At 35.3% G+C, this 14,429-nt stretch overlaps 2 protein-coding genes across 2 annotated transcripts; one reads left to right on the top strand and one right to left on the bottom strand.

Moving 5' to 3' along the window:
• The first annotated feature begins 2,381 nt into the window (after positions 1 to 2,381).
• LOC147411996 (uncharacterized) lies at positions 2,382 to 9,843 on the top strand. Its single transcript, XM_086454923.1, has 3 exons — positions 2,382 to 3,253; positions 7,427 to 7,682; positions 9,212 to 9,843. The coding sequence occupies exons 1-3, from the start codon at positions 2,942 to 2,944 to the stop codon at positions 9,574 to 9,576; spliced, it is 933 nt and encodes a 310-aa protein (XP_086311049.1). The 5' UTR covers positions 2,382 to 2,941; the 3' UTR covers positions 9,577 to 9,843.
• A 2,205-nt stretch (positions 9,844 to 12,048) lies between these two features.
• On the bottom strand, positions 12,049 to 13,410 carry LOC147411995 (Galactose oxidase/kelch repeat superfamily protein). Its single transcript, XM_086454912.1, has one exon. It carries the CDS (start codon positions 13,175 to 13,177, stop codon positions 12,107 to 12,109), a length of 1,071 nt encoding a protein of 356 aa, XP_086311038.1. The 5' UTR covers positions 13,178 to 13,410; the 3' UTR covers positions 12,049 to 12,106.
• Positions 13,411 to 14,429: the final 1,019 nt, after the last annotated feature.

The raw sequence follows: 14,429 nt of genomic DNA, 5'->3' as shown, positions 1-14,429 counted from the left end.
AAATGACTATATTCCCTATTTCTAAAATGTGTATGGACGGTAATTTCATAGTCTTTTGTAAAACTTCCTTTTCAACTGACCATCCTTATAAAGATATCATTTGACAAAACGGCTGTTTGATGGTATGTATATGAAAATGGATTTATACCCTTTTTGATAAATATTTTTAAAATATGTATGCACCGAGGGATGGACTAAAAGGGCGTCCCATTCCTAACCAAGTGACACCCCAATTTATGCTACGTGACATTTTTTTTGGGACTCACTGACCATATGGATATGTGATCCATCTCTTGGTGAATTTACTCATAGAAGATTAGTTTGATTGGTGATAGCATTATTTTAAGAATGATTTCACCTACTCATGGGTTGTCTAAGTGGTGAGGGCAAGCACGTGAAGTATGAATTAGGCACACATCACGAGTTCGATTTTTCTCTTGATTTAACTGGGGGATCATGGCGGTGGGGTTCTTGTGGTAGTCTTTCCCGAAATTAGTTGTGGTGCGTGCAAATTGACCCGGACACTCGGTTAGCAAAAAAAAAAAAAAAATCCACGTGGCATAAAATCGGGACACCATTCTGGATCCTTACTCTTTTGAAAAAGAATCTGCTAACAAGCGCAGCTGGAGACACGCTTGCTTATCTTGCTTACCTGGGACCACAACATTATGGTTTAAGGTTTGAAAGTGTGGTGTGTGTATGCATAGACGACAGGGTCATTTTTTATTTTGATTTTGATTTTATATTCCAATAATTAAGTTTCATGAGATGGTACGACCTATTTGATGTGCAAAACAAGTCATTGAATCATCATTTTTTGTCTATATCTAATGCCATGATCGACACGTGTAATCACATTTGTTTATTTCTTAATCTACTCTTGTTATTTTACTACTCAATTATTATTTATGGACAGAACGATAATGGCTTTTATGTGGCCATGATATGAGCCCATGACTTTTTGCTTGTCCCACACACATGAAAAAAGAGCAGAGAAGACAATTTGGATTCTTCTTCTGTTTACAAGATTAATAATTTCATGACCTTTGGCTTCTACTTACATAAATACATCTTTTTTCATGTCTTGTAATAAAATTTAGAAAGGTTTGCTATTTTTATTGAAAATTCCAATTTTTTTATCCAAATCTCTATAGTTGTATTGAAGGAGTCTGTCTACCCATTATTTCACCTTGTTTAAGAAAGATTAATAACTTTTTTTAGAAATCAAGATGATATATAAAAAATGAGAGTATTTCGATTAATGTTCATTTATTAGAAAAGACTAAAGAACATTCAGCTTGAAAATTTATGAGCAATCTCAAAACTCAAATGCACACCGATGTCCCGATAAATATCTTAAAATTACCTATTTTTCATACTTGGAAAGATTTCTTTTGGTGAACTTTACTGTCTCGCTGCTTGGATTTAACTTCTACCACCAATGGAGAGGATAGAACTAGTGTTCCACTCTGAATTGGTCACCTTATTGACTCATTGCAAAGCCAAGTTGATTAATCCAATTTTTTTTTAGAAAACTCTCAAAGTCAATTGGTGTGATCCATTTAAAAGTTTTTTTTTTTTTTCCACATTTACTTAATTGTTAAGATTTTAAATAGGTTTTACTAAAAATAAAAAATAAAAAAATTTATTTGAGTGTAAAACCTGGATATCAAGAATAATATTAGATTTCATATTTTTCTTATAAGTCATTTTTGAGGACTCAATTGATCACAATTGTCTCAATATTTGTCAGTAATATAAGGTGAGAATGTGTCATGTAACATTTATGAATAAAAATTATAACAAAATAATTATTTTTAAGATGAATACTATAATGTTAATCGATATCAAAGAAGATTTTTTTTTTTAATTTTTATAAGTGATATCAAAGAAGATCTGAATCAATTCAAGCTAATAATCAGATTGGGCCTAATGGACGTTGGTACAATAAATCGCACTTAATCTAGATCGGATACATTAAATTTTGAAAGTAAGAAATCTCATCCTGATCGTAATACCTAAAAGACCCAAGCCGACTTAAATGGCCATCTAGATTTGTGATGAATACTTGAAATTCATAAAATAAAATAAAAATCCAATCCCGAGCTCAAAGATTATCATTCAGTCCTGATTGCTAATATTAAATTTCCCATCCTGACTTTATATCTAAGAATCAAATCAACTTAAATGAAAATTCTTCCACAAGAGATCATTACTATGTAAGATAAAAAATGACGAAAAATAAAAAATAAAAAATCTGATGGACGGTTAAGATCATCCGATTAAACGGGTTAATCATCATAAGTCTCGGGTCCTAAATAAGAGTGGGTCCCACAGAAGGATAAGATCAAGACGATTGACATTTTGGTCAAGATTGTCACCATTAACCATCACTCAATCCAGAGAGACACTTTGAAGAAACCTTTATTACACAAAGAAAAACTTATCTGATCTATCTTCTAGGGTTTCTTCTTCACCTCTTATAGTAGTGTTGGTTGATTTTGATTATTTTCTCCGAAACCCTAATCCTTAATGCATCCTCGCGTTTCCATCAATTGATTTCTCTGGAAACCCTAATAATTTCTCCATCAGTAACTGTGGTGACAGATCATCGTTAGATTCTGAGTTTTCTCTTCATCAGTTCAACTCGAACTCTTCTTTTTCTTTTTGGTTTTTTATATAGTTTGTTGTGAAATCTTAATCTCCGCACAATCATAATCTTATAAAAATCAAGTTTTGATTTTGATTTCGATTTCGATTTCGATTTCGGAATTCTGAGAGGAGTATAAGTTATTCTGAAACTTTAGCTTTGAATATTTAAATTCGATCCTGTGATCTATATTCCCGAATTCTGTGTTTGAAGTGTTTCGGAAATCCGTAAATTTCAAAAACCTTCGTTGGAGTTCGAAACCGTTACTGTTCGACTAAGACAACCCTAGAAATGGTTGGAGGTGGAAACAGGAAGGACGATGGATCCTCGGGAATAAACAGTAAGAACGTTTTTGCAGCTCTGGAAAGTCTTAGGAGGAAGAAGAAATCCGATAAAGAGCACGGATCATCGAAGAGCAAAGGATCCTCCAAGAACCAGGTCAAGGAACCGGAGCCGGTTTTCTGGGCTCCTGCCCCTCTTATCGTGAAATCTTGGGCTGATGTTGACGATGATGACGATTACTACGCGACCACTGCACCTCCTCGACCGGTTTGGGGTTCTTCGGAACAAGAGCCGAGTAAAGAGAGCTCTACCCCTGTAGAGGTGTGTAGTTTTATCTGCTTTGTTGGGTTCATTGCAAATACTGATTTTTTATATTTTTTATTTTTGGTTGTGGGCTTGATTTTAATTGAATTATCCTTTGTGGAAACAATTGTTTCTTAGTCCATGAAAATAAAGGCCAGAATTTTTTGTGTTTAGTAAAGCTTTAGATGTTAATATCTGCTTTGGTTATGTTTATATTTGAGTTTTTAGAGTTTGGCTTGTAATTGTGTTTGAAGATGTGCATTTGGTCGGGTTACAAAAACTTGTATGGATGTAAGGTTGAATTGTAACTAATTTAGAGATGGTTAGAAATTTCAAATAGATAGTCTAACTTATAGCGTGTGTGTCATTTAGTCTAATGTAGGGCTTGGACCCATAGCTAGGATGATTGGCATATTGTAATGCAATTTTGAGGTCATGGGTTTAAGTCCAAAATATCCATAAAAAAGACATGCAATGGTTATTTTTTGTAAATTGAAGAATAATTTGTGTATTTGCATTGACGATATTCATCCTTCTCTCGTTATAGTAGTAAAGAGAAAATGTGGATTTGTGTTGATGGTACCCACCCTTCTCTCATTTTGATAGTAAAGACTTAATGGTGGAATGGATTCATGTTGATGTCTCCAAAGTTGTTGGTTATTGCACTCTATTATTTTCTTTCCTTCTTTTTTGGTTAGGTATTGACGACAATGACTATGTTCTCCATGAATGTGGATTGCTTTGGGGTTTTTTATTTTGAAGATTAAGTTGGGATTAAGCACGACCAAAGTATGATTTTGAAACATAAAGATATTTATGATCTGGAGTACTTCCGACCATCAGCATCCCCCATTACTTGTGTTTTTTAGTGTTGTATTTAAGGATTTCTTATGCTTAATAAATAACTGTAAATATATATTTGATTGATTTGAAGGGTAGTTCTATTGAATGGTGAAGGATTGCTAGCATTCTATATCAAGATATGCCTGATGAAATTTTTTGGTTATGTTTGCAAGCTATTTCAATTGGATATCCAGTAGACCTTTATTATGTAAGTTTTGTCCATGATTTGAGTGAGTTATGGCTAAAATATGAACAATATCTCAAATTAAGATGGGATTACTTGTTCTGTTTGTCTAATGATTATTTTTTAAGGAGTTTTAGCAAGCCTGACATTTTAGATTAGTTTCAAATTTCTAGGAAGAGTTCAGTTTTAAGAAATATCTCATCACTTATCGATCGAAGAAAGAAATGGTCTCATTTGTGTATATATATATATATTTTAAAGAATTTTCTTTAGTTTGCATCTAAAGATTATTAGAAAAGTTTACATTTTTATTTGAATCCTACTAAGAGGGAGGAAGGACTCGTTTATAAATACAAAATTACTTCTGATTTTATAGAGTGGAATGGTGTAGAATTTGAGATCTCTTTTCAGAGAAGACTACAAAGTGATCTTCTGAAGATTGGTTGTGATTCTTAATGTGCATGTTATGACGTTACACTTGTGCAAGGTTTGATACTTTTTTGTTTGATTAGTCAATGCTAATCAATAGAAATTTTGAAATGGGGTGGTGGGTTGATGTCATGTGATCCAAACTTGCAAATTCTGAACATAAAATGTGACCTGGATTTATTTCTTTTTTGGGGTGGTGGGTGGGGGGAATGAATTTTGGGTGACCCATACTGTATCCCATTTGGGATTGGTTATCAAAACAAAGTCAAGCATCAAATCCCATTTAAAAATAAAATTCTCAAAAGATCCCTAAATTGACGTTTTAGGTCTATTATTTTTTTGTTGTAAACTGCACCACGAATTCAAAGGAGTGTTCTTTGAGGAGTTTGTCTATCATTGGGATTCCTTATCTAACAGTGGATCTTCTTGTTTTGATTGGTCATCTCAACCGATCGTTGTTTGTAACACTTTTTGGTATCTATGAAATTTATATTTATAAAAAAAAATTCATATGATTTTTAGACCATAAAAAGATGCAACTTGAACTCTGCCAAAGTAGTTTTGGGTTAGTGCTCGAACGTCCCCTCAAATATATTTTTTTTCACTTTTTTTTCTTCCAAATATTCCAACAAACTGCAAATGGCAACAATCCTCAAAGAATCCTACATCTTGCACTAAAGCATGACTGAACCAGCTACCAAAGAGAACTGAAACTGAAAAAGGAAGGATCCAGTAGATGTTGAAAAGGGAAGAAATTAGACCAGATACTTTTCACCCTTTTGAGTGTAAGATGATTTTGCATTGAAACATATAAGGAATTGACCCTCGCATGGATTGAGTCTGGATCATAATAATACAGGTTCAGGTCCTATAATATGGATTCGATCTCAATCTGAGTAGTCTGATTGGATCTGGAATACTATATCCAACCCAGACCCTACTTAATTTATTCCCTATTAATCGAACCTATGTCAAAATGAGTTCAGATTTTTCTATTCTGTTTGATTGGTTTAAGGAATTTATGTACTAGAACCTAGTTTTCTTCTTTCTCCAATATGTTCACCAACTGTTCCATGTACAGTTATTATCATCAAGATGTTTCTGCCTATTCCTTGAAGATTATAAAAATTTCTTGAAAAGTGGAAAAAGGTGGTGTGGTCATAAATTTTTAATTTGAGAGTTAACACACTTCACTCATCAATAAAAGAAAGAGTTAGAGACACTAATTCTGTAAATAATCTCTTTTGGTTCTGTGAATAGTTCTCTACTTTGGTTATAATTTCATGGTTTGTGTAAAGCATGCAACTCTCTCTCTGAGAATTTCATTCAATCAGGTTGGTCTATGTTCTGATTTTCATTTGTATGATATTGCATGAGATGAAATGGACTGTGTGATATTTATATAATAAAACACAAATGTGGACCCCACTTTCTTTATCCCCTTATAAAGATGTTAGGATTGAATCTGTTTACGGATCTCAACGGCACTTTTAACTTTATTGTTTTTCCTCTTCCAAAGATACCCTTCCAACTTTATTGCCTTTCCTTTTCTACCCCCTTTTCAAAAATACATCTACAACTTTATCATCTTTTCTCTACTGCCCTTCTTACCTTTTCTCTGCTACCCCCTTCACCTCAAAGTGAGGTTGGGATTTAATCTCTTTGAATGTCGAGGATACTTTTAAGTTTATTGTCTTTCCTATTCTAATAATACTCTTTCAACTTTATTGCCTTTCCTCTTCCTCTTCTAACCCCCTTTCCAAAAATAGCCCCCCAACATTATTATCTTTCCTCTACTACCCCTTTTCCAATAATACCTTTCCAAACTTGTTGCCTTTTTTTCTCCTACCCCCTTAACTCCAAAGAGGATGCCCATGCCACCGGCACGGGCAAACTCTAGTTCAAAATAATTATCAATGGTTATGAGTCATGACCAATGTTTTTATACACAACGGTGTAAGCTGAACAGTTAAAAAATAATTAAATATATAAAAAAATAGCAAAAATTTAAATAAAAGAGAAAGATGAGCGAAATTCTAAAAAAACGGACAATTTGCAATTTTACATTCCAAAGTTTAATGTCCTAATCCAAAATCCAAAGTTTAATGTCCTAATTCAAAATCAAATTAAAATAATACCATATTTATATTTTCGTTCTTCAACTTTATAAATTTTTGTTTTTTTGGTAAGTATAATTTTATTAAGAGAAGAGATACAAAGAAAACAAAGGCAGTCGAGATGACCAACCACAAAGCAAACAACACTAACTATTACACAATATATCCCATCTAAAAACAAAATCCTCAAAGAACATGCCTTTAAAATCAGGCCACAATTTGCACCAAAAGAACAATAGACCTAAAATGTTAAGAATGAGATCCTGATCAACTGTTTCCAAGCCTTTGAAGATCCTCCTGTTTCTCTCTTACCATAACCCCCAAGTGATGGCAAAAGGAAGAATCCAACGAATTTTTGTTATCCCCGTGAATATAGAAAGATCCCAACTCTGAAAAAGAGTGAGAGAGAGAAATCTTGAAGAGGCCAAAGAAATGAAACCACACAAAAGAAGAGTCGTTGCAGTGCATGAAAATGTGGTCAACTGATTTGCTGTTCAATTTGCAAAGGAAACAAAAGTTTGGAATTTCGCAAGTTCCTTTTAAAACATGTGTCGAGCCTTATAATTGTGAGATTGAACTGATGATGTACTTGTCTGATGTACTTGTCTTTTTCTTTAGGAAAGTGAAAGTGAAGAAGATGGTCTTGATGAAGGCGATGATGATGTCGAAGAAGAGCATGAACATGAAACCGAGGTTCTGGTGCAAACTGAGACAGTGATAAAGAAGCCTCCTCAGGCTTCCTTACCACCTAAAGAAACCGAAAGACAGCTTTCAAAGAAGGAATTGAAGAAAAAAGAGCTTGCAGAACTTGATGCTGTTTTAGCCGAGCTGGGAATCCCCAAGAAAGAGACAAGCGAGCAAGATGGATCTCAAGGTAATTTAATTATGCTTGTTTTTTTATTATTTATTATTGATTCTATGCATATAAGCTTCTCTTTCTTCTGCTTCCTATTATTGGATGCTAATAGGATTTTCTAGAATTTATCCCAGTCTATAGGTAAAATTATGCTATTAATTACGGGCATGTCTTTCTCAATGTGAGAACCTTTCTTCCTTGCAATCAATTATAAAGATAGAAGCCTATGAAATAAATACGTGGGAATGTTTGTTGGTGGTTGACACAGCCGCCAAATCCAATAGGCCTTTATGTTTGGTTAGTTTTTTTATTATAGGTAAAGAGAAAGATTTCATTACTAAAAGGGTGGGACGGGATACTCACCGAAGGATACAGTGATAGAAGAAGACAACCTGAACTTACTTGACTAAAAAGCAATATTACATACTCAATCCCATGAACCTAACCCTCTAAATTCCTTGATCACCTGATCACAGCCAATTCTATGCACTCTGGACTACCTTAGATTTAAAGTGAATCCCCGAGATGGCCTCAAAGCAGATTAAAGACCACCCAAGAACTTCACTTGCTCCCTAGGAGCCTCAAGAAAAATCACCTTATCATCCGCGAACTGAAGGTGGGAGACTGTCAGTCCCTTTGAACCCATTGAGAAACTTCCAGATATATATAGTCTTTGAAGGGCTTCAACAACAATTGTAAAGAGAAAAGGAGAAAGAGAGGGTCCCCATCTCAAACTCCTGAAGCTCTGGAAAAAATCAGTTCGAGAATCGTTGATTAATATAAAAAATGGTGGAAAAAAGCCATTTCATAACCAAACTGATCCATTTGTGATCAAACCCTATAGCTCATCAAGTATTTAAGCAACTCCAACCCACATCATCATACGCCTTCCAAATCTATTTTACATACCATGCCTGTGGACTGGTTTGAAGATAACTTTCTGACAAAATATTTTATTGGATTAAGCTGTATAAAGAAAAGAAAAAAAAAAGTGGTGGCATGTGCCCATGCCCAACTCGTGATTGCAACAGAATTTTCAGGACATCAAATTCATCCAAAATGGTGTGTCCTGTTACTTAGTCTCAAGCTTACAGACTTTTTGGCATTTTAATAAGTGGCCAGGAAATTGCTGTTGTGTTTTTTCACATTCTCATGTTCTCTAATAATTCTCGTATTCTAATTGCAATTTGTTCCGACTCATAAATGCGTTAACAAAGCAAGTTATGCCTGTAATGTCAACGATTTGGGATTTTATGTTGGTTCCTACCCATAAATGTTTTTCCAGAGCATGTTATGCCTTGTAATTTCAACCAAAAAGAAAAAAATTAATGATCTTGCAAGGAGTTTATCTTCTTATGGCGTCTGGCTATTAAATTTATTATTCATAAATAAGACAAGTATGTTGTAGCATTCATATTAGATTCGATACCTATTCAGTCGTTTATGTTCTTCATGTGTTCTTGTGATTTCCTTAGAAATCCTTCACCAATGATCATTGTACATTCCTTGGAGAAAATGAGGTTCTTTTGTCTCAACTTGCCTTACAGGTGAGGAGCTCAATGGAAATGTGGAAAAGAAAGAAAATGCCCCTGGAGAAAGCAAAAGTGCAAAGAAGAAGAAGAAGAAGGACAAATCTGCCAAGGATGTTAAAGATCAGGACCAAATCAATGGCTCAGACACTAACAATGGGCCAGATGAAGCTGTCGGGACTGAACAGACAGAAGAAGATGCATCTGCTATTGATGTGAAGGAGCGGCTAAAGAAGATGGCATCAATGAAGAAAAAGAAATCAAATAAGGAGATGGATGCTGCAGCCAAAGCTGCTGCCATTGAGGCTGCTGCAAGAAGTGCAAGGCTTGCTGCTGCAAAGAAAAAGGAAAAGAACCACTACAACCAGCAACCTGTGCGGTAAACCTCCTTTTAAAAAAAATATAAAATGTGAGCATATACCCCTTTCCCTTGTTCATTCGTGGAATGCGAAATAAACGCTGGGCTCTGGTTTCGCAAAGATGACCTTTGGTAGTATATCTCTTGTTTTACCAAGCAAAAGATCCATTTTGGCTTTCTAGATCTCGAACTAAAATTTAATATGTCAATTAGTACCCGGCTTTCTGTTTCTTCTTCTACACCCACTGTTTGGATTTCTAAATTTGGGTAAAGTTCCTATTTCTATTGGTTATGATTCTAATGAGTGAGGAAGAAATTGATGGTTGGCTGACATTGGATAGGTGTCACATCTGCTTTCATTTTTATTTTATTTTCTCTCTCCAAAACCCTTGTCTTGGCGTGTCTACTGTTTACTGTCTATTTTTTATTTTTTATTACGGGGTTCTGGACCTTCTTAGGCCTGATTAGAAGGGTCAAGACAACTGGCCTTTTAAAGCACCATATCTCGTTCAAATCCCCAGTTGCATGTAATACCACACATACTATCAGGTAAGCTGAGATAAATTCTTGTGGGGGCTAATGAGAGGGTTTGAACTCAGACCTCTCTTTTTTAGAGAGATGCCTCGGCTATTATTAAATCTACTGTCTATATCCTTGATAGTTTCTTGTGTTATTGTGTAATTTAATTAATAGACTGTAATTGAGATAGAAATATAAGCTCTCTTTTGTTGGGTGATGGGTATGCATCCCTATCTATATTCGTCAATCAATATAAATAATAATAATTATTATTATTATAAAACAAAAATAATATAATTTTTTTTTTTTTTAAATGTTTAAATCTCTTCTCCTCTCCTCTCTCTCTCTCCACTGGAGACCATCTATTTCCACAGACCGTAGGGTTGTGAAATCGAGTGTTAAAACGGGTGATTCTACGACGATTTTCACCAGTCGGTGCTCCAGGTAAATGTAACCTCTCTCTCTCTCTCTCTCTCTCTCTCTCAAACATCTTCAATCACTAGCCCAAGAAACCCTTGTCTTTCCAGTCAAAACCCATCACCTTCAAGCTTTTTAAACCCAATCATCTTCACCCTGATTTTTTCAAACATTCCCAAGCCCTATTTTTCTTTTAAAAAAAAAAAGAAAAGAAAAATCTCTCCCCAAACTTTATCTTGCCTTCATATTTGTTGGTTCCGATTGAAAGTAAAAAATAAAATTTACTGGTTGTGGAAGATGATCGGTTTCAAGGGAAAAAACCTAATTTTTATTTTTATTTTTGGTTTGTTATGGGTTGAAGACAAGGGCATTCAGTCATTTTATTAGTTTTTCATTGAAGACCTGAGTTCAAGCCTTCAAGGGCATTCAATCAGTTTGAATTTCGGATAAAAAATTTGATTTACTTATAATTCTAAATGAAAACAATATCCGAAAAAATAATCGGATACAAATTCGAATCTTTACTTTGGGTATCCGATCAGATTCGGATATAGGCATATCCATTATTTTCTAAGGAGTAAAAAATCAGGGAAATGAAAGAAGTCATCTTTGAAAGCCATCAGAGAAGTTGAGTAGCTAACCAAATCTATTTTTGCGCATTTTTTTAAATACCTACTTGAAGGTCTTCTAAGTTCTAAGGTGAAGGTTAACCATTCAGAACTCTTAAGGATACGAAATCTGGTAACGCTATCAACCACATGAATTAAGCCAAGAATCTACTAGAGATCCATTCATCATTTTCCTAAAGCTCTCTCTGTAGTACCTCTTTCTAGAAAGAGTTCCTTAACGACAACCACACTACAATCTTTGTGCAATTTGCGCACCACGATGAGATTCATGAAGCATATTGGTAAATTCTTCACGTGTGTAGTATTATTCTGACTTGTCTTAAATCCGAATTCCGGATAAGTTGAGATTAGCCGCCCATTCATGAACTCCGTAAAACCAGTAAAAATAAACAAAGACTTTTCCATCAAGGTAGACAAATGTAAAAATATCACTCCAAGTAGTACTAGTACTTGATTGAGCAACAAACAAACTATTGATATCTCTACTTGGAGTGCTACTAAAGCAAGGCTCATCAAGGTATGGTATAATTTGAACTCAGGGTGCAACTTGATTCGATTAAGAGGAAAATTGGAATCAAATCAAAATAGGTCAGTTCCACTAAATTTGAACCAGAACAAATCAAAATGTCATTAGAACCGAACCAAACTGAACTGGTTCGATTTTATGGGTTGCCAATTTCCTATAAAATGCTTGGAAGGAATATATTTTTAATAATTCATATAACAAGTTGTTAATCTCTCCATAAAAAAATATGTCATCAATCTATTCTTAAAAATTTATTAATCTATTTCCTAACTTTTATCTTGTTTATTACAACCAAATCATATCTTATTTCAAACCAACCCAAAGCTATTGGTTTAGTGAGATTCTCGGTCCCACCCAAGTTAGACCATTAAATGTGTCGAGACATTTTACCTAAGTTAAAAAAAAATTAATTTTAAAAAATATATATATATAAATAAAAGAGAGATGTTTGCGTACAACACTAATTACATCTCTAAGCTACAACCGGTCTGAACATGGCCACTAAATCCCTCAGGGGTTTCGATTTTCTTCCACGTGGATTGCGTCCCTTCTCCCAACTTCATCCTATAACTAGTATGGGGTCCACCTAACCTATTGGACCCAATCACCAACATCTTCCCTTGCCACGTCACAATACATGGCTCCACACGTACATCCTCTGGCAGCTCACTCACTGCTCGCCACGTTGCTCCATCTAAAACTGCCAGTTGGCCCTGCAAACACATATATATCTTCCCTTCTTCGTCAACGACGCAAGTCTTAGGACACGTGCTTGATTGCAGTAAATCCTCTTCCACCTGGTCCCACTGACACGTGGCAATATCAAAAGCCTCCCCACATTTCTCGAACTGACCTTGCATCTCCGTACCATATCCACCGATGACGTGGAACTTGCCACCGTGGAATATTCCCTTACATTCATCTCTATGTCTAGCCATGTCAGCAAGTGGGACCCACTCGTCCATCATCACATTATACGCCAATGCAGATCTCAACGCGCTCTTCTTCTCATCATGTCCACCCGCAACATACACCGTTAGATCAGAATCGGACGCACAAGCAAAAAATGACCGTGGTGGACCTGGCATAATAGCCGCACGATTCCACGTGGCAGAAACAAAATTGTAAACGTACACTTCATTCGATACGTTCCAGGTTATCTGATTCCACCCGCCGATCACCACCAAATTCCGTCCAACTCCGGCACATCGGCAGAACAACGGTAAACCGTAGGAGTAACCAGGAATCGGCGGAAGATGGCTCCACTCGCCAGTCTCCGGCTCATAAAGAGTAAACCGGTACGCCAACGTCGCCGGATGCTTGGATACACCGGAAGCCGTTGTCGAAACGGCTTGCGTCAGAACGACTATGGCTTGGCTCAAGCCTCTAGCTTTTCTCTGAGAGTGAAATTTTCTGGACTTAATCTCTCTTTTCCATCCTTCGCAGACAGCAGAAACGGTATAGAACTGTTTGAACGAAATACGAATTAGGCATTCCCTGGCGATATCATCGGGTAGGCCTGGAATTAGCACCATCACTCAGACACTCCGTAATGCACAAACCAGAACCACTACGAAGAGACAGTGAGAGAAATCTCATTATATAATTGTTTCCTTGCTGTTAGTTTTGAAGAATCTCTGGGCTTCTAGAAGGCTCACGGCCGTTAGTTACTTTCTTCATGTTGCCTTCTTCACCGGTTTTATGTTTGGGGGTGTTGATGTTGAAATTGTCATTTTTCATATGTTTTCATGGTCATTAAACATACGTATGATGGGCTTAGGGTTTGTTATGTGGTCCAGTCCTAACCCAATCCAAACAAACCAGTTGGGATTTTATAAAATTCATAAATTCTATTTAATAAGAAAAAATGATGATGGTGACCAAAAATAAAATAAAATTTTGATGATGTGGCACACACATAACCATAGATGCGTTTTACTCATATCTCGTGGAAAAACATCTACGGTAATGTGTGCGACACCCCATCATTTTGTCACCTTTGTGTCTGTGTGTGTCACCCCAGCACAACTCATTTGATATTACATTTTTTTGATGTTTATGATTAATCAGCCTAGTTTCGTTCTTCTTTTTCTTCCTTTTTGTTTTTTTAATATAATTTTATTCATTTCTATTTTATTCTTGAATAATGATTTTACGACATCTCTCTAACATGTGCTCCTTGACGTGGCATGGGTTAAAATCATAGATTTTTCATCGAGATACACAATTGCACATATTTATAGGGATGTACAATTATTTGTCTATGCCACGAGAGAGAATGTATGTCATAGGAGTTGTCAGAAAATCACGATTATTTATTAATTTATAACCATTTTTCAAAGAGTCATGATTTTCTTACGCTCCCTCTAACACGTGCCCCCTAATGTGGCATTGGCTAGAACCATGGATTTTTCCCTTGGAATACACAATTGTGCATCTCCATAAATATATGCAGTTATGTATCTTGAGAAGAAAAAAATCTATGGTTCTCGCACATGCCATGTCAGGGACGTATGTTAGAGGGGCGTTAGAAAATCATTATTCTCTTTTCAATATCATCTTTAGTCTAAAATGGTTTTTCTGTTATTATCTTAATTATAATAACCTAAAAATTATATTCAAACGGCATTTGAAGAGACAACATCAAACAAAAGTTTAAGATAAGATGATATATAAAATAAGGGTCCCGTTCAACCCCAAACATTTTGCCCAACATTTTAGCCAATCATTTTTGTCTTACATAGGTTACAAATTTTAGAATGGACTGATTTTTGGTAAGGATGATCT

Source organism: Akebia trifoliata, chromosome 1 (assembly GCF_017979445.1).
Source record: "Akebia trifoliata isolate Shusen 1 chromosome 1, ASM1797944v1, whole genome shotgun sequence".
Classification (NCBI taxonomy): Eukaryota; Viridiplantae; Streptophyta; class Magnoliopsida; order Ranunculales; family Lardizabalaceae; genus Akebia; species Akebia trifoliata.
This window is presented reverse-complemented; position numbering and strand designations above follow the sequence as displayed.